This window comes from Convolutriloba macropyga, chromosome 3 (assembly GCF_964194025.1).
Source record: "Convolutriloba macropyga chromosome 3, txConMacr16.3, whole genome shotgun sequence".
Taxonomy (NCBI): Eukaryota; Metazoa; Xenacoelomorpha; order Acoela; family Convolutidae; genus Convolutriloba; species Convolutriloba macropyga.
The window spans coordinates 34,686,487-34,711,963 of record NC_134470.1 but is presented as its reverse complement, the minus strand read 5'-3'; the positions used below and the strand labels follow the sequence as shown (position 1 = coordinate 34,711,963).

General features: G+C 40.0%; 2 protein-coding genes across 3 annotated transcripts in view; one reads left to right on the top strand and one right to left on the bottom strand.

The window, feature by feature from the left end:
* Window positions 1-5,591, top strand: part of LOC142337033 (uncharacterized) — an 83,566-nt gene extending 77,975 nt beyond the window's left edge. For both annotated transcript variants that reach the window (XR_012758924.1, XM_075386069.1), the window contains one exon: window positions 4,796-5,591. Coding sequence is in view for 1 of the 2 variants with exons in the window: in XM_075386069.1 (XP_075242184.1) it covers window positions 4,796-5,210 (415 nt within the window). In the remaining variant the exon portion in view is untranslated. The remainder of the gene's footprint in view (window positions 1-4,795) is intronic.
* Window positions 1-25,477, bottom strand: part of LOC142337032 (uncharacterized) — an 83,310-nt gene that overhangs the window by 47,096 nt on the left and 10,737 nt on the right. The window contains exon 2 of the mRNA XM_075386068.1: window positions 22,294-22,431. Within this exon, the coding sequence (XP_075242183.1) occupies window positions 22,294-22,431 (138 nt within the window). The remainder of the gene's footprint in view (window positions 1-22,293; window positions 22,432-25,477) is intronic.

Below are 25,477 nucleotides of genomic sequence, written 5' to 3'. Positions count from 1 at the left end.
AACATCAAGTATTTTGTTGTGATCTGACAGGGGCGCAACGTCAAAGCTTCTCTCATTTTTTAATGTATTTTGTGTATCAGGATCTATTGAGTAAATGTCTCAATTGCCAAAATTGTTTTAAATTTGTAACACTCCTTTGCTTTTCACTCCTCTTCTTTCTCTTAGGCAAACTTGCTGTGTTCATTGGATAGTTTTTATCACGTTTTTGTCAATATGGAAATGCATTTTCAGAGTCAAACTTGGTCGGTTGCAAATTGGGAAATTGTAAACAAAAGGTAATTTTCCATTTTTTCAGAGACAAATCAGCAGAAGTTAAAATATTGGGGCATGTAAATATATAAATACGTTAAGTTTTCAGCACGTCAGATTTTTTCCATTTTTCACTTGTTATTTGTGATAGAAATGAAGAGCACGAGAGTTAAAAATTCTACCAGCTCGAATTCACATCCTTGGCGCCCTACAGCGACCACAATTCTTTGCTTGAAGTCGATTGAAGAAGCTCTTAGAAGGCACAATGTTGTCCAAGTTGAAGCGAGAAATCAAATGCTTCAGATTTCAAGATGTTTGAGAAAAATTGTAAGTCTGGTTTCCCAAATTAGAAGTAAAAGTTTTTGACTTGCTTTCAAATTTGTTTAAGTTAAACGATTGTAGACAGCATTTTTTAACGTTTTCGTGAGTTAGTAATACTAGAAACTGTGCAATGTTTTTTAGAATGCAAGAGAAACGGAAAGAAAACGAAGGGAGTGTAGCTCTGGTTTGATTTACAACGGCAAAAACTTGCTGGCGTTCAGGGGATCTCGAGATGACTATGCGGGCTTCGGAAGATTTCTTGCGAGATCAATGTTAACAAGAGAGGAAAGGGAGAAAACGTGTTGGTTTGCTCAGCGAGCGACACAAGAAGGGCGTTTACCAGCCTCTGAAGATGAGCAGAAGGTTTTCAGAGGTATAATAAGTGATTTATCACGTCTGTGAAAATGTGAAGGTAATTTAAATAGGAGTTTTTTAGAGGCGGTGAGAAGATTTTGTGGAGACAGCCTGTACGCTCTGCGAAGAGTTAAAGATGCTGCGAACTCTGTTGGCATTCATGAGCGGAACGAGAAAATTGGCTTAAAATGAAGTATTCTGTTGTGATCTGACAGGGACGCAACGTCAAATCATCTAATATATGTTTTGTATTTTGTAACGATTTTGTTAGTGAACCTAATCTTTTGTCTTAAGTTTATCTGACCCTTCTGGAAAAAAGTTGTTTCGAGCAATAGAATTTTTTAACTTAGAATTTCTCTTTAGAATTGTCTCAAAAAGCTGTCAATTTCTATCATTCATTTGGGCGGGCTTTGTCAATCCTAACCTTAGATTGGATCTCTGAGATGTCTACAACGTTCTTATTTAGGTGCGATCTTAGAAGTAATTGTTTTTGACTTGCTTTCACATATCTTTAATACAAACGGTTGTAGACGTTTTTTTTGTAACGTTTTCCTGAGTTGAACGAGAAAATAGCATTAAAATAAAGTATTCTGTTGTGATCTGACAGGGACGCAACGTCAAATCTTCTATTTTTGTTTTTTTTTTGTAACGCTTTTGTTATTGAACCTAATGTTTTTTTAACGTTCCTACACAGACAGTAAAAAAGTCCAAATTTTATCAGATCCCTCGTGAAAAAGTTTGGTAAAATTTAAAACTTTTTTAGAATTATGTCTCAAAAAGCTGTCGATTTCTATCATTCATCTGGTCGGGCTTTATCAAACTTAACATTAAAATGGAAGGATCTGGCAAAAATTGATTCTTCACTGACTTCAAAATGGGTTGACTCAGCTGGTTTGTCATCACACAAGATAGTCGTAGAGGGATGCTTGGTTGGAAACGAGGACAAAAATTTTGTGCATGGGTTTCTAGATGGCGAGTATGGGAAAAGCATGATGTCTGTTGACTACAAACCAGTAAGTTATCTACCGAGTGGTTCTTTTGATCAGATAGGTTTATTTGCAAAATCGGAGATAGAGAAAGGTGCGGTTGTTAATGGAATAATTGGTGTGTTGGCGGAACTTGTTGAAAGTGAGATTATTGCCGGTTTCAATGATGTTTCTGTGTTGTACAGTAAGCTAAGGAATGTTCAGTGGTTGATGTTGGGACCCATCTCCTTTGTTAACGCGTCCTGCAGACCAAATGTTGAATACCGCCAGAGAGGTAAAGTTGTTTACTGTGTTGCTTTAAAAAATATAGCTATTGGAGAAGAACTTTCTGTTTTCTATAATCGACATTTTTTCGGCCGGTTTAACGTAGATTGCCTTTGTCCGTTCAAAAAAGAGCATGGAGATCCTTGCCCAAGTGATCCAGAGCCACTTAGAAAACGTAGAAAGATTGCAGATGCTGCCGATAGTTCTACACCTGTTAACCTTAAGCAAGATAGCCTACATGAAAAACCAATAAGAAAAATTTTTATCGAAAAACTCCCTCCTAGGCGTATGCTGTACGCAAATTTTGAATCAACACCTATCGTTAGCGAAGAAATTGAGGAATACTTAAGTTACGATTCTTTCTTTGGTGAAATAGAATTGACCCCTAGTCCGATTAAAGATAATAATTCTCCTGCAGTACTTACCAATTCATCAATAATAAGCGCCCAAGACTCCGATTTGAGTGAAAATGTTAAATTAGACAGTGTTGTCTGCTCAACGCCATTGAGGCTTGATGTGTTTGAAGAAGATGAAGTTCAGGAAACGATAGAATCCCCGCCGCCTACTTTTCTTTACTCGTTTCAGGATGAAGGAACTTCATTGTTTGACGGCAGCCCAACATCTACAGAAAGTTTCATGAAAGAGTTTGAGTTGCTTTCAGATAAGCATAGGTTGTCAAAAGTTGCGCGAGATGATTTTCTGAAGCTCTTTGCTAAAAGTTTGCCAGTACCAAATAATGTGTTTTCTAAATTAACGATTCCTGTTCTACCGACAATTTCTACCGAACGTTTTGAATCTGCAAAATTCTGTTCTGTCGATATAAAGACCCAATTAGAATTAATTTTAAGTAAAAATGTGGCTTATATTAATAGTTCCTGGACTACAGAATATTCATGGAACAATAGTTGGAACTTCTGCTCAGCTCCTGAGATACAGCTTGTTTTAAACATTGATGGAGCCCCTCTATTTCAGTCCTCTAAGATCTCTGTCTGGCCGGTGTGGGTGCAAATTTTTAACTTACCACCTAAGTTGAGAGGCTCTTTTGCAAATATGTCGCTTTTAGGTCTTTGGCATAGCAAAAGTAAACCTGAGTTTTCTAAAATGCTACCGCTCATTCTATTTGAGTTGGAGTCTTTGAATGAAGCAAAAATGAGCTTGAATGATCTAGGTGCGCTTAAGTTTCGAATAAGGTCAATTGTAGCCGATATGCCTGCTAAAGCTTGTGTTCTTTGCATGATTCAATTCAACGGTTACTCATCGTGTCCTCATTGTTATATGAAAGGCTTCGCTCAAAATCATAGAATGCTGTTTCCTGTTAATAAGAGTTTTAAGCTGCGTGAAAACGCCGACTTTCAAGCTTGTGGTTACATTGCTGAAAAAACGAAAACAACTAAGTGCGGTGTCAAGTCCTCTACTCCCTTAAACAGCGTTTTAAGTTTACCATGGGAATGCCCTGTTGATCCCATGCATCAAGTTTTTCTCGGTACAGTTAAAGTTCTTACTAAATTAATGGTTTCCTTGACCAAAGGTGTTATGCTAAGAGATGCTAAAAATTTGCTGAAGAGTGTTAAGATACCTTTTGACATCCAACATAGATTGAAATCGTTGTCTGATATTAAGTTTTGGAAGGCATTTGATTTTAAAGTTTTCTTCTTTCATGTTGGACCCCTTGTCTATAGAAAAATAAGCGTTCCAAGAAAATACTACAAAAGTTTTTGCCTTCTTTCAATAGCGATCAGGCTTTTGTCAGAGGTAGAACCCAAATCAGACGAAATTGAATCTGCAGGATCTTTAATTGAGGAATTTTTTGATCATTTTCTAGAGCTTTACGGAGAAGATTCACAGTCTTTCAACTTTCACACCATGCGACATCTTTGTGAACAAGTAAAACGAAACGGACCTCTTTGGTTTTTTTCGGCGTTCTGCTTTGAGTCAGCTAATCATCATTTATTAAGCGCTGTACAAGGCACTGTTAAAGAATCTGAAGCCATAGTCGAGCAGTTTATTAAACACCAAGCGGCCGTGGAAAAAATTGAAAAATCAGACACTTATAAATGCTTAAAAGGGTTGACTTTGGTGGATACTGAAACAGTTCAATTTTGTCAAGAGTTTAATGTAGATTTCTTTTTTTCGAGGTACATCAATGGGCGCGGTCAGTGTTTTGGATCACTTTCTTACACCAGATTAGGAAAAAATTTAAGTGAATGTATCTTTCAGCTGTCGGACGGCCGTTTCTTTTTTGTTAGAACTTACTTCTCTGGCCCAGAGGGAATTTTTGCAGTAGGGAGATACAGCAAATATGTGAATGAAGTCGATGTGACACATTCAAAAAAAAGCTTTGGGTTCTTCTTTGAACTGTTTGGACTTGATTCTTGGGCAAAAGTTGGGGTTTATGCTATAAAGTATAAAACTGTGGTTTTTTGCGAAGGCTCCTTGACTCTCGTGAGCGTTATCAAAGAGGGCTTTGAACATAACTAGACAAAAAACTTTGCTGTTTTGTGGCTGCTTTTGTGATTGTTTGAAAACTGAAATAATTGAAAAAAAAAACAGACTGAGCTGACAGGGCCGGTTTGTACTGAAAACTATTATTGATATAATCACTAAGTTAGATTTTTGTTTAGTGGGTCCATCGTAATAATTGGTGACAGCAATCTGGTGCGGTTGGAGGATCAACTGTTCGCTGATAACTTACTGGCTCCATACCCCATCACTCTTCATTGTAGACCTGGTTTGCGTGCAGTGCACATGGATTCAGAGGATCTTGTATACTGCGCTACGTTTACGCATTGCATTATCAACCTAGGGAACAATGATATCTCTAACCATCCCACAAAATCATGGATAGTTGCCGAAACCCCACTCAAAACTGCGGCTAGATTAGGTGGTTTTGCTCAACAACTCAAATCCAAAAATGTTGATGTTAAAGTGATTGGCTTGCTTCCAAGGCCTGATGTGCATATCAAGTTGGTATCTGAGACAAATCAATATCTCTCTGGTTACTTTGGTGTTGACTACGTTGGTCCGATATATTCATGAAAATCATTTTTTCACACCTAACAGACCAAATGACCTGGCACATCTAAATGACGATGGACAAAAAAGAGTTCTATCACTCTATCTAAGAATTGTGCGTGACAGGTTCAAATTCCAGCTTTCGGAATAAGTTAGGTTAGGTTGCTGTCACTGGCAAAGATAATCAAAGATTTAAAAAAATGGTTCAGGTAAAATATGTCTCTGAGAAAAGCAAAGAAAACTGAAACGTGAAAAAATCTTCAAAAATTTAAAATTACTTCAAACAAACAAAAAAAAACTTTATATTTTTGCTTGGTATGTTAATGCTGCTTCAATTATCTTAAATGACCTAATAAAATTTGAAAAATACTTAAAACGAAAAAAATAAATTGAAACTACAAAAACGAAAAAAAATGAAAATGACAAAAAAAAACCAAAAAAAAAATTAATACCTTTCTTCTGCTTGCTTGTTACTTTAAACTTTTGCTTCAATTGTCTGAATTCCTATAACAATTTTTGAAAAATATTTCAAAAAATAATTTAAACGACAAAAACAAAAAAAAACTAAGAACTTCCAACTGCTTGCTTATTATGTTAATGCTGCTTCATTTATCTGAAATATCCTAATAGAATTTGAAAAATACTTTAAAACGAAAAAAAAATTGAAAACTACAAATACGAAAAAAAAATTGAAAACGACAAAAACACCAAAAAAATAAGAACTTCCATTTGCTTGCTTGTTATGTTAATGATGCTTCAATTATCTGAAGTAACCTAATAAAATTTGAAAAATACTTCGAAACGAAAAAATAAAATGAAAACTACGAAACGAAAAATTGAAAACGACAAAAACACCAAAAAAAACCTCCATCTGCTTGCTTGTTATGTTAATGCTGCTTCAATTATCTGAAATAACCTAATAGAATTTGAAAAATACCTCAAAACAAAAAAAACTGAAAACTAAAAAAACGAAAAAAAATTAAAACGACAAAAACATTAAAAAAAAATAAAGACCTTTCATCTGCTTGCTTGTTACGTTAAACTTTCGCTTCAACTGTCTGAATTCCTATAACAATTTTGAAAAATATTTCAAGAAAATAATTAAAACGACAAAAACAAAAAAAAACTAAGAACTTCCATCTGCTTGCTTATTGTGTTAATGCTGCTTCAATTATCTGAAATAACCTAATAAAATTTGAAAAATACTTCGAAACGGAAAAATAAATAGAAAACTACGAAAAAAAATAATTAAAACAAAAACAAAAAAACTAAGAACTTCCATCTGCTTGCTTATTATGTCAATGCTGCTTCAATTATCTGAAATACCCTAATAGTATTTGAAAAAAACTTCAAAACGAAAAAAAATGAAAACTACAAAAACGAAAAAATTGAAAACAACAAAAACACCAAAAAAACTAAGAATTCCATTTGCTTGCTTCTTATGTTAATGCTGCTTCAATTATCTGAAGTAACCTAATAAAATTTGAAAAATACTTCGAAACGAAAAAATAAATTGAAAACTACGAAACGAAAAATTGAAAACGACAAAAACACCAAAAAAAATAAAAACTTCCAACTGCTTGCTTGTTATGTTAATGCTGCTTCAATTATCTGAAATACCCTAATAGATTATGAAAAATACTTCAAAACGAAAAAAAAATTCAAAAACTACAAAAACAAAAAAAAACAAACGACAAAAACAGCAAAAAAACTAGTGAGAAAAAACAGCTTGAAAAAAGCTCTATGCGATCTGTCAGGGACGTATAGAACAGCTTCAGTCAAACAAAACACCGTGTGTTTGTAGTTTCTTTGTGCTGCTGGTTGTTTTTTCCAGGATCTGACGACACCCGACCTTGGTCGACTGACATGGATGGCTCGAGGGTCTCCTGGCTTCTTCAACCCGGTGAGGTTGGTCTGTTTTGGCGCCTTTTTTGCGCCTTTTTTTCTTAGGTGTTTTGTTTGGGCTTTTGCTTTGCCCACGTGTTTGCCTGCGCCTTCTTAGGACTAGGTCTTTGAGCGCTTTTTGCGCTATCCCCCCACTAGGCTTTTGGCGCAGGCCCTAGGTGTTGCTTTGCTTGGCTTTGCTCTTGGCTTTGGGTGCTTAGGTTATGGGTGGGAGGACTCTTTTTGCCTGTGCCGGTTTTTTGCCCCGTTTTGTTCCCACTGCCCCCTTAGGTGTTCGGCACAGGCATTAGGTTTTGGTTTTTTTGGGCTTTGCTTTTGCCCTGGTGTGCTTTGGCTCGGTGTGGGGGGTGACCATGCACTTTTGTGCATGGTTTTTTTTTTGCTGCTGTTCTGTTGTGTTCAGTTTTCTTTTTTCTTCAGGATCTGACGACAGCCGAGGACGAGGAGAGGACACCTGGATCTGGAGCGGCTCAGTGGCGGGGCTGGCTGGAGGGTCTCCTGGCTTCTTCAACCCGATGAGGTTGGTCTGTTTTGGCGCCTTTTTTGCGCCTTTTTTTCTTAGGTGTTTTGTTTGGGCTTTTGCTTTGCCCACGTGTTTGCCTGCGCCTTCTTAGGACTAGGTTTTTGAGCGCTTTTTGCGCTATCCACCCACTAGGCTTTTGGCGCAGGCCCTAGGTGTTGCTTTGCTTGGCTTTGCTCTTGGCTTTGGGTGCTTAGGTTATGGGTGGGAGGGCTCTTTTTGCCTGTGCCGGTTTTTTGCCCCGTTTTGTTCCCCCTGCCCCCTTAGGTGTTCGGCACAGGCATTAGGTTTTGGTTTTTTTGGGCTTTGCTTTTGCCCTGGTGTGCTTTGGCTCGGTGTGGGGGGGGGGTGACCATGCACTTTTGTGCATGGTTTTTTTTTGCTGCTGTTCTGTTGTGTTCAGTTTTCTTTTTTCTTCAGGATCTAACAACAGCCGAGGACGAGGAGAGGACACCTGGATCTGGAGCGGCTCAGTGGCGGGGCTGGCTGGAGGGTCTCCTGGCTTCTTCAACCCGGTGAGGTTGGTCTGTTTTGGCGCCTTTTTTGCGCCTTTTTTCTTAGGTGTTTTGTTTGGGCTTTTGCTTTGCCCACGTGTTTGCCTGCGCCTTCTTAGGACTAGGTCTTTGAGCGCTTTTTGCGCTATCCCCCCACTAGGTTTTTGGCGCAGGCCCTAGGTGTTGCTTTGCTTGGCTTTGCTCTTGGCTTTGGGTGCTTAGGTTATGGGTGGGAGGGCTCTTTTTGCCTGTGCCGGCTTTTTGCCCCGTTTTGTTCCCCCTGCCCCCTTAGGTGTTCGGCACAGGCATTAGGTTTTGGTTTTTTGGGCTTTGCTTTTGCCCTGGTGTGCTTTGGCTCGGTGTGGGGGGTGACCATGCACTTTTGTGCATGGTTTTTTTTTGCTGCTGTTCTGTTGTGTTCAGTTTTCTTTTTTTCTTCAGGATCTGACGACAGCCGAGGACGAGGAGAGGACACCTGGATCTGGAGCGGCTCAGTGGCGGGGCTGGCTGGAGGGTCTTCTGGCTTCTTCAACCCGGTGAGGTTGGTCTGTTTTGGCGCCTTTTTTGCGCCTTTTTTTCTTAGGTGTTTTGTTTGGGCTTTTGCTTTGCCCACGTGTTTGCCTGCGCCTTCTTAGGACTAGGTCTTTGAGCGCTTTTTGCGCTATCCCCCCACTAGGCTTTTGGCGCAGGCCCTAGGTGTTGCTTTGCTTGGCTTTGCTCTTGGCTTTGGGTGCTTAGGTTATGGGTGGGAGGGCTCTTTTTGCCTGTGCCGGTTTTTTGCCCCTTTTGTTCCCCCTGCCCCCTTAGGTGTTCGGCACAGGCATTAGGTTTTGGTTTTTGTTGGGCTTTGCTTTTGCCCTGGTGTGCTTTGGCTCGGTGTGGGGGGTGACCATGCACTTTTTTGCATGGTTTTTTTTGCTGCTGTTCTGTTGTGTTCAGTTTTCTTTTTTCTTCAGGATCTGACGACAGCCGAGGACGAGGAGAGGACACCTGGATCTGGAGCGGCTCAGTGGCGGGGCTGGCTGGAGGGTCTCCTGGCTTCTTCAACCCGGTGAGGTTGGCCTGTTTTGGCGCCTTTTTTGAGCCTTTTTTCTTAGGTGTTTTGTTTGGGCTTTTGCTTTGCCCACGTGTTTGCCTGCGCCTTCTTAGGACTAGGTCTTTGAGCGCTTTTTGCGCTATCCCCCCACTAGGCTTTTGGCGCAGGCCCTAGGTGTTGCTTTGCTTGGCTTTGCTCTTGGCTTTGGGTGCTTAGGTTATGGGTGGGAGGGCTCTTTTTGCCTGTGCCGGTTTTTTGCCCCGTTTTGTTCCCCCTGCCCCCTTAGGTGTTCGGCACAGGCATTAAGTTTTGGTTTTTTTTGGGCTTTGCTTTTGCCCTGGTGTGCTTTGGCTCGGTGGGGGGGGGGGTGACCATGCACTTTTGTGCATGGTTTTTTTTGCTGCTGTTCTGTTGTGTTCAGTTTTCTTTTTTCTTCAGGATCTGACGACAGCCGAGGACGAGGAGAGGACACCTGGATCTGGAGCGGCTCAGTGGCGGGGCTGGCTTGAGGGTCTCCTGGCTTCTTCAACCCCGTGAGGTTGGTCTGTTTTGGCGCCTTTTTTGCTTAGGTGTTTTTATTTGGGCTTTTGCTTTGCCCACGTGTTTGCCTGCGCCTTCTTAAGACTAGGTCTTTGAGCGCTTTTTGCGCTATCCCCCCCACTAGGCTTTTGGCGCAGGCCCTAGGTGTTGCTTTGCTTGGCTTTGCTCTTGGCTTTGGGTGCTTAGGTTATGGGTGGGAGGGCTCTTTTTGCCTGTGCCGGTTTTTTGCCCCGTTTTGTTCCCCCTGCCCCCTTAGGTGTTCGGCACAGGCACTAGGTTTTGGTTTTTTTGGGCTTTGCTTTTGCCCTGGTGTGCTTTGGCTCGGTGTGGGGGGTGACCATGCACTTTTGTGCATGGTTTTTTTTTGCTTCTGTTCTGTTGTGTTCAGTTTTCTTTTTTCTTCAGGATCTGACGACAGCCGAGGACGAGGAGAGGACACCTGGATCTGGAGCGGCTCAGTGGCGGGGCTGGCTGGAGGGTCTCCTGGCTTCTTCAACCCGGTGAGGTTGGTCTGTTTTGGCGCCTTTTTGCGCCTTTTTTTTCTTAGGTGTTTTGTTTGGGCTTTTGCTTTGCCCACGTGTTTGCCTGCGCCTTCTTAGGACTAGGTCTTTGAGCGCTTTTTGCGCTATCCCCCCCACTAGGCTTTTGGCGCAGGCCCTAGGTGTTGCTTTGCTTGGCTTTGCTCTTGGCTTTGGGTGCTTAGGTTATGGGTGGGAGGGCTCTTTTTGCCTGTGCCGGTTTTTTGCCCCGTTTTGTTCACCCTGCCCCTTAGGTGTTCGGCACAGGCATTAGGTTTTGGTTTTTTGGGCTTTGCTTTTGCCCTCGTGTGCTTTGGCTCGGTAGGGGGGGTGACCATGCACTTTTGTGCATGGTTTTTTTTGCTGCTGTTCTGTTGTGTTCAGTTTTCTTTTTTCTTCAGAATCTGACGACAGCCGAGGACGAGGAGAGGACACCTGGATCTGGAGCGGCTCAGTGGCGGGGCTGGCTGGAGGGTCTCCTGGCTTCTTCAACCCGGTGAGGTTGGTCTGTTTTGGCGCCTTTTTTGCGCCTTTTTTTCTTAGGTGTTTTGTTTGGGCTTTTGCTTTGCCCACGTGTTTGCCTGCGCCTTCTTAGGACTAGGTCTTCGAGCGCTTTTTGCGCTATCTCCCCCACTAGGCTTTTGGCGCAGGCCCTAGGTGTTGCTTTGCTTGGCTTTGCTCTTGGCTTTGGGTGCTTAGGTTATGGGTGGGAGGGCTCTTTTTGCCTGTGCCGGTTCTTTGCCCCGTTTTGTTCCCCCTGCCCCCTTAGGTGTTCGGCACAGGCATTAGGTTTTGGTTTTTTTGGGCTTTGCTTTTGCCCTGGTGTGCTTTGGCTCGGTGTGGGGGGTGACCATGCACTTTTGTGCATGGTTTTTTTTGCTTCTGTTCTGTTGTGTTCAGTTTTCTTTTTTCTTCAGGATCTGACAACAGCCGAGGACAAGGAGAGGACACCTGGATCTGGAGCGGCTGTGGCGGGGCTGGCTGGAGGGTCTCCTGGCTTCTTCAACCCGGTGAGGTTGGTCTGTTTTGGCGCCTTTTTTGCGCCTTTTTTTCTTAGGTGTTTTGTTTGGGCTTTTGCTTTGCCCACGTGTTTGCCTGCGCCTTCTTAGGACTAGGTCTTTGAGCGCTTTTTGCGCTATCCCCCCACTAGGCTTTTGGCGCAGGCCCTAGGTGTTGCTTTGCTTGGCTTTGCTCTTGGCTTTGGGTGCTTAGGTTATGGGTGGGAGGGCTCTTTTTGCCTGTGCCGGTTTTTTGCCCCGTTTTGTTCCCCCTGCCCCCTTAGGTGTTCGGCACAGGCATTAGGTTTTGGTTTTTTTGGGCTTTGCTTTTGCCCTGGTGTGCTTTGGCTCGGTAGGGGGGGGGGGTGACCATGCACTTTTGTGCATGGTTTTTTTTTTGCTGCTGTTCTGTTGTGTTCAGTTTTCTTTTTTCTTCAGGATCTGACGACAGCCGAGGACGAGGAGAGGACACCTGGATCTGGAGCGGCTCAGTGGCGGGGCTGGCTGGAGGGTCTCCTGGCTTCTTCAACCCGGTGAGGTTGGTCTGTTTTGGCGCCTTTTTTGCGCCTTTTTTTCTTAGGTGTTTTGTTTGGGCTTTTGCTTTGCCCACGTGTTTGCCTGCGCCTTCTTAGGACTAGGTCTTTGAGCGCTTTTTGCGCTATCCCCCCCACTAAGCTTTTGGCGCAGGCCCTAGGTGTTGCTTTGCTTGGCTTTGCTCTTGGCTTTGGGTGCTTAGGTTATGGGTGGGAGGGCTCTTTTTGCCTGTGCCGGTTTTTTGCCCCGTTTTGTTCCCCCTGCCCCCTTAGGTGTTCGGCACAAGCATTAGGTTTTGGTTTTTTTTGGGCTTTGCGTTTGCCCTGGTGTGCTTTGGCTCGGTGTGGGGGGTGACCATGCACTTTTGTGCATGGTTTTTTTTGCTGCTGTTCTGTTGTGTTCAGTTTTCTTTTTTCTTCAGGATCTGACGACAGCCGAGGACGAGGAGAGGACACCTGGATCTGGAGCGGCTCAGTGGCGGGGCTGGCTGGAGGGTCTCCTGGCCTTTTCAACCCGGTGAGGTTGGTCTGTTTTGGCGCCTTTTTTGTGCCTTTTTTTCTTAGGTGTTTTGTTTGGGCTTTTGCTTTGCCCACGTGTTTGCCTGCGCCTTCTTAGGACTAGGTCTTTGAGCGCTTTTTGCGCTATCCCCCCACTAGGCTTTTGGCGCAGGCCCTAGGTGTTGCTTTGCTTGGCTTTGCTCTTGGCTTTGGGTGCTTAGGTTATGGGTGGGAGGGCTCTTTTTGCCTGTGCCGGTTTTTTGCCCCGTTTTGTTCCCCCTGCCCCCTTAGGTGTTCGGCACAGGCATTAGGTTTTGGTTTTTTTTGGGCTTTGCTTTTGCCCTGGTGTGCTTTGGCTCGGTGTGGGGGGTGACCATGCACTTTTGTGCATGGTTTTTTTTGCTGCTGTTCTGTTGTGTTCAGTTTTCTTTTTTCTTCAGGATCTGACGACAGCCGAGGACGAGGAGAGGACACCTGGATCTGGAGCGGCTCAGTGGCGGGGCTGGCTGGAGGGTCTCCTGGCTTCTTCAACCCGGTGTGGTTGGTCTGTTTTGGCGCCTTTTTTGCGCCTTTTTTTCTTAGGTGTCTTGTTTGGGCTTTTGCTTTGCCCACGTGTTTGCCTGAGCCTTCTTAGGACTAGGTCTTTGAGCGCTTTTTGCGCTATCCCCCCACTAGGCTTTTGGCGCAGGCCCTAGGTGTTGCTTTGCTTGGCTTTGCTCTTGGCTTTGGGTGCTTAGGTTATGGGTGGGAGGGCTCTTTTTGCCTGTGCCGGTTTTTTGCCCCGTTTTGTTCCCCCTGCCCCCTTAGGTGTTCGGCACAGGCATTAGGTTTTGGTTTTTTTGGGCTTTGCTTTTGCCCTGGTGTGCTTTGGCTCGGTAGGGGGGGGGTGACCATGCACTTTTGTGCATGGTTTTTTTTGCTGCTGTTCTGTTGTGTTCAGTTTTCTCTTTTCTTCAGGATCTGACGACAGCCGAGGACGAGGAGAGGACACCTGGATCTGGAGCGGCTCAGTGGCGGGGCTGGCTTGAGGGTCTCCTGGCTTCTTCAACCCCGTGAGGTTGGTCTGTTTTGGCGCCTTTTTTGCTTAGGTGTTTTGTTTGGGCTTTTGCTTTGCCCACGTGTTTGCCTGCGCCTTCTTAGGACTAGGTCTTTGAGCGCTTTTTGCGCTATCCCCCCCACTAGGCTTTTGGCGCAGGCCCTAGGTGTTGCTTTGCTTGGCTTTGCTCTTGGCTTTGGGTGCTTAGGTTATGGGTGGGAGGGCTCTTTTTGCCTGTGCCGGTTTTTTGCCCCGTTTTGTTCCCCCTGCCCCCTTAGGTGTTCGGCACAAGCATTAGGTTTTGGTTTTTTTTGGGCTTTGCGTTTGCCCTGGTGTGCTTTGGCTCGGTGTGGGGGTGACCATGCACTTTTGTGCATGGTTTTTTTTGCTGCTGTTCTGTTGTGTTCAGTTTTCTTTTTTCTTCAGGATCTGACGACAGCCGAGGACGAGGAGAGGACACCTGGATCTGGAGCGGCTCAGTGGCGGGGCTGGCTGGAGGGTCTCCTGGCTTTTTCAACCCGGTGAGGTTGGTCTGTTTTGGCGCCTTTTTTGCGCCTTTTTTTCTTAGGTGTTTTGTTTGGGCTTTTGCTTTGCCCACGTGTTTGCCTGCGCCTTCTTAGGACTAGGTCTTTGAGCGCTTTTTGCGCTATCCCCCCACTAGGCTTTTGGCGCAGGCCCTAGGTGTTGCTTTGCTTGGCTTTGCTCTTGGCTTTGGGTGCTTAGGTTATGGGTGGGAGGGCTCTTTTTGCCTGTGCCGGTTTTTTGCCCCGTTTTGTTCCCCCTGCCCCCTTAGGTGTTCGGCACAGGCATTAGGTTTTGGTTTTTTTTGGGCTTTGCTTTTGCCCTGGTGTGCTTTGGCTCGGTGTGGGGGGTGACCATACACTTTTGTGCATGGTTTTTTTTGCTGCTGTTCTGTTGTGTTCAGTTTTCTTTTTTCTTCAGGATCTGACGACAGCCGAGGACGAGGAGAGGACACCTGGATCTGGAGCGGCTCAGTGGCGGGGCTGGCTGGAGGGTCTCCTGGCTTCTTCAACCCGGTGTGGTTGGTCTGTTTTGGCGCCTTTTTTGCGCCTTTTTTTCTTAGGTGTCTTGTTTGGGCTTTTGCTTTGCCCACGTGTTTGCCTGAGCCTTCTTAGGACTAGGTCTTTGAGCGCTTTTTGCGCTATCCCCCCACTAGGCTTTTGGCGCAGGCCCTAGGTGTTGCTTTGCTTGGCTTTGCTCTTGGCTTTGGGTGCTTAGGTTATGGGTGGGAGGGCTCTTTTTGCCTGTGCCGGTTTTTTGCCCCGTTTTGTTCCCCCTGCCCCCTTAGGTGTTCGGCACAGGCATTAGGTTTTGGTTTTTTTGGGCTTTGCTTTTGCCCTGGTGTGCTTTGGCTCGGTGTGGAGGGTGACCATGCACATTTGTGCATGGTTTTTTTTGCTGCTGTTCTGTTGTGTTCAGTTTTCTTTTTTCTTCAGGATCTGACGACAGCCGCGGACGAGGAGAGGACACCTGGATCTGGAGCGGCTCAGTGGCGGGGCTGGCTGGAGGGTCTCCTGGCTTCTTCAACCCGGTGAGGTTGGTCTGTTTTGGCGCCTTTTTTGCGCCTTTTTTTCTTAGGTGTTTTGTTTGGGCTTTTGCTTTGCCCACGTGTTTGCCTGCGCCTTCTTAGGACTAGGTCTTTGAGCGCTTTTTGCGCTATCCCCCCACTAGGCTTTTGGCGCAGGCCCTAGGTGTTGCTTTGCTTGGCTTTGCTCTTGGCTTTGGGTGCTTAGGTTATGGGTGGGAGGGCTCTTTTTGCCTGTGCCGGTTTTTTGCCCCGTTTTGTTCCCCCTGCCCCCTTAGGTGTTCGGCACAGGCATTAGGTTTTGGTTTTTTTGGGCTTTGCTTTTGCCCTGGTGTGCTTTGGCTCGGTGTGGGGGGTGACCATGCACTTTTGTGCATGGTTTTTTTGCTGCTGTTCTGTTGTGTTCAGTTTTCTTTTTTCTTCAGGATCTGACGACAGCCGAGGACGAGGAGAGGACACCTGGATCTGGAGCGGCTCAGTGGCGGGGCTGGCTGGAGGGTCTCCTGGCTTCTTCAACCCGGTGAGGTTGGTCTGTTTTGGCGCCTTTTTTGCGCCTTTTTTTCTTAGGTGTTTTGTTTGGGCTTTTGCTTTGCCCACGTGTTTGCCTGCGCCTTCTTAGGACTAGGTCTTTGAGCGCTTTTTGCGCTATCCCCCCCACTAGGCTTTTGGCGCAGGCCCTAGGTGTTGCTTTGCTTGGCTTTGCTCTTGGCTTTGGGTGCTTAGGTTATGGGTGGGAGGGCTCTTTTTGCCTGTGCCGGTTTTTTGCCCCGTTTTGTTCCCCCTGCCCCCTTAGGTGTTCGGCAGAGGCATTAGGTTTTGGTTTTTTTGGGCTTTGCTTTTGCCCTGGTGTGCTTTGGTTCGGTGTGGGGGGTGACCATGCACTTTTGTGCATGGTTTTTTTTGCTGCTGTTCTGTTGTGTTCAGTTTTCTTTTTTCTTCAGGATCTGACGACAGCCGAGGACGAGGAGAGGACACCCGTAAACGACACCGAAAACGATCAGGAAACGAAACCAGTCAACAGAAAGAGACGAATGAAAATGTTTGAAAAAAAAATGAAAAAAAAACGGAAGAAGAAGAACAGCTTTTTTGATGCTCTAGATTGATAACTCTGATGCCTTTTTATTGCTCTTCTTGTGATGCTCTTTTATTTTTCTTTGTATATTCAAAATTTTTGAGCCTTTTTTTCTTGCATAGGATAGGTATCTAGGCTTTATAAGATAGGTTTCTAGGCTCTATTGCGGTTTTTTGGAGTCTCAACGGCTATTATTTGGCGCTTTTTTTAACGTATTTTAAATTTTTGAGACGTTTTTTTTGGCTTTTTTTTAATGGTGTTTGGATGTTAATCTTGCAAGAATCTTGCAAGTTTTGGATGTTAATCTTGCAAGAATCTTGCAAGACGGATGTTAATCTTGCAAGATTCTTGCAAGCCGATGTTAATCTTGCAAGATCTTGCAAGATTAACATCCGATTCCGACTCGGGTATAGCAGATCAAACTTAGATTTAGAATAACATGAGCCTCCTATAAAAGCAAGAGCCAAATGACGACATTTATCTGTTTTATTCCGTTCATTTAATCTAGAAAAAAAACATGAAAGCATTGGATAGAATTCCAAGAGACGATTAAGAACGAAAAAGAGAAAAGATTGAGAAAACCGAAACGTCAGTGATTAGACAAAACAGTCGATCTTTTCACAAATTAATTTGATAATTAAAAAACGGAAAAAGCTAATCGAATAAGTGTGACCATTAAATCCATTTGATTTTTTTAAAATGATTTTTTTTATTGAAAACATGGCCTAAGCATTTGTTGGAGCCATATATCTATATGGTTCAAAAACGAAGGCTCCCCATTTTAAACAGGAGGCCAGTTTAAAAACATTAGCACACACTTGTACAAAAAAGCGCCTTGAACTTCTTAGGGATGCCTTTTTTCTAAAACAGAACTCTGCAGCAGGCACCGAATTCGGCCTCTCGTGGAAGTCTGACCCATTTATTAAAACTGAAATATGTACGATTAAAAACTATTTGTTGAATGTTACATACCAGAGATTTACAAACAAAACACTATTATTTTATTAAATTAAAACAACCTAAGGTTCATTTCTTAAAATAATCTAATAAAACAGGAATCATATTTAAATCCTGCAACTTCGCAGACTTTTCGTGCCATTGAACCAATTCTACTGTTACTTTTCGTTTAAACTTGCTCTTCGATGCCTTTTCTATTTGTAACTAATTTTATTCCATTTTCTTATCAACTTTCGTATAATTTAACAATTAATCCATGACTTCAATTTTGATGCTAGCAAAAAGGTATGGGTACTGCAATTTACATTGATTTTTGCCGGTTCTTGGTGGCACTTTCGCCAGGTTCTGGCATTCTCCCTAAAGCAAAACTCTTATCAATTTTTCACGAAATATCCAAAGAAATTGACTTGGAAACTTTTGGTTAGTCTAAGAAAAACGTTAAAAACTATTTTACTTTCCTGAGCGACAGAGTATTGTTTAGTTAAAGAAATGATGGGATAACAACTTGACTTTTTTGTTTCTGAAAATCAAATTTATTGCTTCTCATGCCGCTATTAACATCTAAGATGATTAATTGCTATATTAGCAATTGAAAAAAAACTTGTTCTAAAAACGGAGTTAATCGAGTGTCATTACATTCTGGTCCTTATTTATAAACAGGTGTAATATAAACATTTTTCAAAATACTAGGAAACATGTTTGTGTTTATGCAATTGATTATTGTAAATATTAAATGAATTCTAACAGACAGTTTACTTTCATTAAGTGACTATGCAGGTATATAACAGGGTACGGCTAATTTACGATTGCTGACGTGAAGATTATCAATAACCTTATACAAATCTTTTCGTTAACATTGCGGAAGTTTTAATCTGATACTTGAAAACTGGATGCGATGCAATCTTTATCTTTATACAAACCAAGTCTGACAAAGCATTTGTTAAGCGAAATGGCATTAGGTAAATTTCCCTTGTTCAGTCGAAGTTGGGAGATCCTGAACAAAATGAATTTTTTTAACCAACAAGGACCTTTCCCAGCTCTCTATTTAGTGAGTTAGGTAATACTTTGTAAATGTTGAAAAGCTCGAGTTTTGGGTTTTTCCTCCATTCATTGTCAAAAAACGTAATTCTTTTGTCAATCGACTTTTTAAATTTTTTTTGCTATTGATCTCTTTTTATTTCAAGCTCTTCCGCTATGAATTTCAAAAATTGTTCAAATATTTTGACAAACCTACAAAAATTCTCAATTCAATCGTTCGTTTGATACATTAATGACCAGTTATATAGCCCCACATAGCGATCTCCAATCTCTCTAAGTACTTCTTACCGAAATCTGCTTTAACCTTATTTTGGACCGTTGTGGAAGTCGATTGATACAGGATCGTTAAGTCGTTAACTCCAAGTACTGACTGTCGGATGTTAGCCTCCGAAATTCGATTCGAAATAAATAGAGACCTATGAACAAAAAATCTCCACCATTCATCCAAGTATCGTTCTTATCGTTTATATAAGTTAGCCCATTGTTTGCAATAAAATTAGTGATTGTTTCGCTTTTTAAGTTAAGAAGTTAATATTAAAATCCGCAAAGAAAAATATATTAACCCACTATGGATAAATATTTCAACTGACATTTCGTCCAGGAGAAACAGAAATACTTAGCAGTACAATGATCTTTCCATCAAAGGTTGGCCAATTTCAACCCACATTTACTCGAAAACATTGATTGATTATTATATATTACTATGTCGTAATTTAACTGTACATCGTTCGGGAACCCAAAGACCTACATCTTCATCTCTTAGTACGTTAGTTAAGGAGGATGATCTTGCTTGATAAACGAAACGATGATTATTGTACAAGAAGCGATAAAGAAATGAAGTTTTTTTCTTTATATATGTTTCTACAAGAGCTAGAAAAGAGATTTCGTGAAGACTTTTCCAAAAACGTAAAAATTGCTTATGTTTATTAGTCATGATTCTCAATTCATATTCCAAAACTTCGGAGCCTCTGATTTCCAACCTTTGACATTTGAGTAATTTTCTATTGTTGTGACTTAATCAACTTGCGACGGACCAGGGCCAGAACTTCTTTCAATGTCATGACTCTTTTGTCTAATGACTTTCAAGACTATAAGTAGACAAGGAGGCTCGTTAATGTGCGTTTGCACATGATGTTCCGACACGAGTTCATCTAAATTTTTGACTTAACTGTCTTTTGACTTACATTTTTGACAGATAATCAAACAGACGTTTGAGTTTAAAAAAATCGTTACACAACCAAACTAATAATTGAATTAAATAATGTCATGCCATGCCTCATTACAACGAGATCTGCCATTAAAAAGAATGAAATAACGAGAAAAAATAACAGCAACAAAAAAGCTGGGCAAAAACTCAATATCTAAATTTAAAAGCACCTAGTAACAACGTCCAATTACAATCAGATAAAACCCTAACTACACAAATTTACTTTTTCCTAACTACACAGCAGATGAAATTTTTCCTTAATGAGACTAGGTGACAAGTCGACAAAAAGAAGAAATAATGAGGCGGAATTCAAAAATCAATCAACATTTTTTAAACCAAATAATTTCAAGTATTAAAAATCATTAGCTTTGAACGAAATAATTCTTGATAAATTTACTTAAAGTTGTAATGAAACCAATAGGACCTGTCGTTGGTTAGACTAAGCCATAGGAACGGACTGAAGATTCAGAAAAACTCGAAAAATTATGAACAACAAATTACAAACATTGCGAAAACACAAACTAGTGAAGCCATTAAAATCATTAGCTGTTATCTGAATATTATTTTTTTATTTCAATTTCCATTTATACTAATTCAGCTAAGATTATACTGAATGAACCAATAAGTTCAATTGGGCCACATTTAAAAGTCATTGGTATCTGTTATTACGCGATTGTGCACAAGTAAGAGAAAAAGAAACAAAAATACACCACTCACATAATTTTTTATGAAAACGCATATAGTCCGACAAATCAAACATCAGTTATGTCCTAATATCAGCAAATATGTTAAAATTTAATATACAAGGAAATGTATGGGATCTCTCAATGATGGAATAAGTTACAAGCTGACAAAAAGAACAACAAAAACTGAAAAAAAAATGAAAAATCCTTAAAAATCTTAAAAATGTATAACATCATAAACTTTAAGACTATTCGCTATAAAGTGACGGCTCCGGGTAACATCAGTCATTCAATCCTCAATTAAGAGCTTATCAGACCAGTCAGCATTTTACGGCTACCTAAAGAATAAAAAAACAGGCAACAACAGCAAATTAAAAAAATTAAGCGAGAAAAGTGTCGAAGCCGTTAAAAAATGTACTTTTCAGTAAAAACTGTGCGACTTTAATTACTTTTTCAACAGCAATCAGATTCTTATTTTTAACAATTAGACTCCAATAAATCAATAAACATGAACAAAAACATTAAAACCACGGAGCTTTTGAGAAAACCCGTATTATCTACACCATTAAATTCAATAGTTTGCACGGAAACTAATAAATGCGCTAAGTTGAGCCTCGAGGAGACAACAAGGATGTTTGTCAGCGAAAACCAAAAATTCAGTAGAAAAGTGCGAGAAGAAAGTGTCGAAGCCATTTAAACCATAAGGTTTTCTCTGAAAACTTTATCCATGATCCACTGAACGTCCTCTTTAGGGCAATGGGAGATATCAATATCAGGTTAATGTGATAAGATTTAACGATTAACCAATAATAAGAAAATATCAAAACATTTTAAATTTTTGAAATCTTGCGGCATTGAAGTCATATATTTCTTTAACAAATAGATAGAAGATAAAACCACTAAACAGATTAATTGTAGATGCAGTAGAAGGGACCGATGTCCGTTCCTTACTAAAACTGACTTACAATTCACGAAAATAAGTTTATGATCGGTTAATGTTAAAATTCCCGAAAATTCAATTTTAAAGTCCTAACAGCCATTAGCTGTCCACTCAAAGCTCTAGATCGGGTCACTTAAAGTTTATTACGAAATCTATTGCAGGTTTAGTCAACCAGTCTATTATGCCATAGAACTCCAAAAATTTAGTTAAAACCTCAAAAAAAATCAAAAATTAACTTAAAATTGCGAAAACTCGGAGTCGTAGCCAAAAAAACACAAGCGATTCCTTGAAGACGAATTTTTTGTTCATTTGGCTTTGTATCAGGTTTTTCATTAACGGAATCTAGATATGAAAAAAGACTAGTCTCCAGTTGACTCAAGAAAACAACAAAATTCTATGAAAAATTTTCTGAAAAAAAAGAACTCTCAAATTGAGTTCAAATTTTTTTGATACTAAACTTCCCTATGAGACCAGAACTAGTCTTTATATCGCCTTTCGTCTATTAGGAACTCAAAATTTATTCATTTTGTGACGTGAAATGTAATTTTGAACTGAAATTTTAAACATAGCTGGAAGATTGCCGGAAAATAGCCGCAATAGATTCGTAGATCGGCAGTCTTAAAAAAACAGTAAAAAAGAGAGACCAAAAAACTCGTCTTTTCATTGAAGGCTGATCTGTTAAATTTTGATTAAAAATCTGTATAAGTTATTGCTGCCTCTATCAGTTGATCTCAAATAACCTTCATTTAGAGTGACACACACCCATTTGACCTTATCTCTTTGAATTAAAGTAAATAATAGTCAATTTCAAAGTGAGGAAGTCATTTTTGAGAGCGAAGTAAGTCAAGTGTGACCAAAAATTTAATCACGCGCATGAACAAAAAAACTCGCTCCACTAAGAGCGAAAAATGACGTCACACATGCAATTCAGTTGAAATTGCATGAACGAATGAACAAAAAGTGGCTGTGACGTCATATGGTCGTAACAAAAATCATGACGACGAAATAAAAAAAAACCAAGAGAAGGCCAGTAATAGCCCCAGCTATCACTGTAAGGCTATTAATAAAAAAGATCTTAATTTGAAGAAAAATTACACTTAAAGTGAACAAAATCATGCCAAATATCCCGTGTTCACACAAAACATCAATCCTCGATAACTCCTCGAAAAAAATGAAATTAAAAAAATCTTTTTAATTTCGAATTCTACGCTGGACGAGCTTTTTAATGATACCACTCACATTTCTCTATGATGAACATATCGATCGGCCAAAATTGTCTGAACAAAAAAAACCCATTTGAGTTTATAGTTACTCCCCCCACTAGTGGGGTCGGAAAAATAAATTATATTAATCATACCAAGACCTACAAAAAATGTTTTATTTCACTATACATGGCTATGATTTGCCGATCCGACATTTAATGTAAAAAGTCAGGAAAAATTCAGTCCGATTCACCACAAAAACAGCAACAATAAGCTAAATGTTAGCGGTGAAAAATACAATTCTTCTACCTCTAAATCAACATATTTTCGCGATTATTGTATGAAATAGGAGTGGAGCTGTGACCATTAGATTAGGTTACTTACCTCTACAAGCTGTTGGTACAATTTACTTTTGGTTTCCTCTCTCTGGACATCTTTGGAAGAGATTAGTGAATATTGTTCCAAAAGAGAAGAATGGTTTCTGTATTTCCCACTCAATTCATCGTACAGATCATACAGGTGCTGTGGAACAATAACACCATGGTTTCACTTCTGCTCACTATCATGTTGCAAAAACTGTGGAACAAGATTGAAATGCTATTCTATATCTACTTCAATATCAATATCTAGATACCATTACACTTAGAAAGCAAAATCTTTTCCAAACACATTCAATGAAAGTAAAATTACCCTCGTGTTTTCTGTATCTACAGATACCGAAGCTGCAAAGCCACAAAATGAGTGAAATTTCCATCTTATTAAAAAAAAGTTGTATCAGACAAAACCTATCACTCTGCCAGGTAAAGGATAAGTCAAGAAAAACAATTTTGATATCGATTAACACGGCGATCGAAAACATAGAAGAAAATTTTTTTTTTAAAGTAAAAAGAAAAACAAATAAATTCTCGGGAAAGTTGAAAACTGTCCCTATAAGTGAAAAAATTTCTATCAATATGTTGTTAGTGTGAGGCAATGAGCAACACTTATTTTAACAAAAGCAAAGCGGTTAACAAAATCAGAAATATAGAACCTTCAGCCTTCTTTCCATTGTCTAAAACTGTATAATTTAAGACAATAATTACAAGAGTTAAGACGTAAAATACAAAAACAAATGCCAGCTTGGCTTGAAGTGTGATTAAGGCTGCAAAATGCTGTTTTGACTTGAAAAAGATTGCCGAAAGAGCGTTAAAACCCAAGAACCTATTTTTGTTTTCAATAAACAAGAAAAAGCTTTCAATGTGAGGAAAGGCGACGAGATCATTCAATTTTGGGATGACAAAGATCTGCGACTCCAAAATAACCTGTATTGTATGAGAATAACAAACAGTCGAAATGTTTTGCTTCAAGGACAACTCGATGCACTGCACATTGCACAAAAACAGGAGAATGTCAATAATAGCTCCACTCGGCTATGACGTCTGGAACTCACATAGCAAGATCGTCAATGTCCAGGGTATACAAAAATTCAGATATCAAAATGCGCTGGTTTTCTATTAAACTTCATGAAGGTCACTCAATTAGAGAGATTCGTGAATAACTTTCAAGTTTGGATGAAAGAACAAAAGGCAAATTTAAAAAAAATATTGACATGGAAAACAAATGAGATCAAAGTTGTTAAAAATCATTAGCTATCAATTGAAGCCTTAAAATAAATTTACCTAAACCTCAATTTGAAGCTATTGAGATACATCATTATTCAGAAAACAAGTGAAAGAACTACAAAAAAATGGAGAACCCCTGGCATTTTTTTTAAATTAATTAAAAATTGTAAAAAAAAAGCCATTGAAATCGAAAGCAATTCATGGAAACTTTATATATCTTAAAACAAATTTATCTAAACCTGCATTTCAAGCTATGGGATACATCATTATTCAGAATAAGTTGAAGAACTACAAAATGAGCAAGAAACGCTGGAAATTTTTTTAAAAATCAATTAAAAATTGAAAAAAATTGTCAAAGCCATTTAAACCGATAGCAATTCATTGAAACCTTTTAACCTTTTATATCTTCCATTAAACCTCATTTCAACGCGCACGGGACCATTCGATAATGTGACACTGTGCAGAGACACCGAAACAGAACTTGAAATAGGGGCGAATACCAAAAGTAACAAAAACTCATTATCAACGTCATAAAACAATGAAAACAAAACAACCGAAAAAAAACAAATTTTTGTATGCCTAGAAAGAACATGAGACCCGTCATTAATACTGAATGATCTTAAAAATGCCGCATTAGAAAGCTGATGCGACCTCTCATTAATGAGACTATAACACAACAAAAACAAAATTAAGTAACAATTACTAATAACGACCAAAACAAAGCCAATTTAGAAAACTTAAAATCGAAGTCAAAATAGAAGCAGGTAAAACTTCAACTAAATAAATTAACTTTAGGCGACTAGAAAAAAAAAATGGTAACTGTCCTTAACGAGACTAGGTATTAACTAGACAAAAGAAAAAAAAGGCAAGATTATGAAATGAGTTTACCTTTTGCTAAAAACAATTTAAAAGTCATGAAAACTATAAACTATCAATTGAAATTGTTAAAAAGGTCCAACTGCTCCTCATAAGAACCCACTGAGACCTTTCATGATCCAGAATATGTCATACAACTACAAATACTAAGACAAGTACAGGCAAATGTCAAAATTTCAATTGAATTTTGTGAGAAAACGGTGTTGAAGCAGTTAAAACAATAACCTAAAGAATAAAAACAATAGATATGTTCAACTGCGCCTTAATCCAACGCCACTATAGTGGTATGTGACCTGTTATTATTGTAATAATGTGACAAGGCAATAAAAAGGACCTCAAGTAAGGGCAAAGATACAAAAAAAATGAAAAAAATTGTATCACAGCAAATAAAACATCCATTAAAACATAAAACCACAAGGACAACTGTTTTATTTTAATAAAAAGAGAACGTTACAGTTGACAGAAATAAAATACAAATGTTGCAAAGCTCTAAATGCATTTTTTAAAAGCAAACTTTTCTAAAAATTCACAACCACAATCTTGCACACAAAAATACTAGAAAGAATAAGTTGCAACTCCTGGGAAGCCATTTAGAATTGTGACTAGTGATAGCAAGTCCTAAAACTTGGTATCACCCAAACAGCAACAAACACGAGCAGACAAACAAAAAATTTAAACGAATGCAAACAGTGTTGAAGCCACAAAAACCATTTCTTTTTCAGTAAAATTTTAATTGATGAATACAAATAAATCGATCGCCTAAAATATACAAAGAAACCTGTTGAACAAATAGTTCGTCCCACAAAAAGTGGGGTCGGAATAACAAGGAAGCACCCGAGAGTCTGCGCTTAGCAAGGAATGTTCCAGCACTCTTCTCAAGGTTGCGAAAACAGCTTTAAATACTGTCAGAGAAATGGTTAAGAGTATCCGAAAAGTTTGTACGATTTGGAAAAAAATACCTAAAAACATTAAGTATCATAACAATTAAGTATTAAAACAAAAAGTATTATTTTCATTAAAGAAAGATAAGTGCAGTACAAATTCAAAGACACAGATGGAGACGAGACTTAAAAACACAAATACAAACCGCG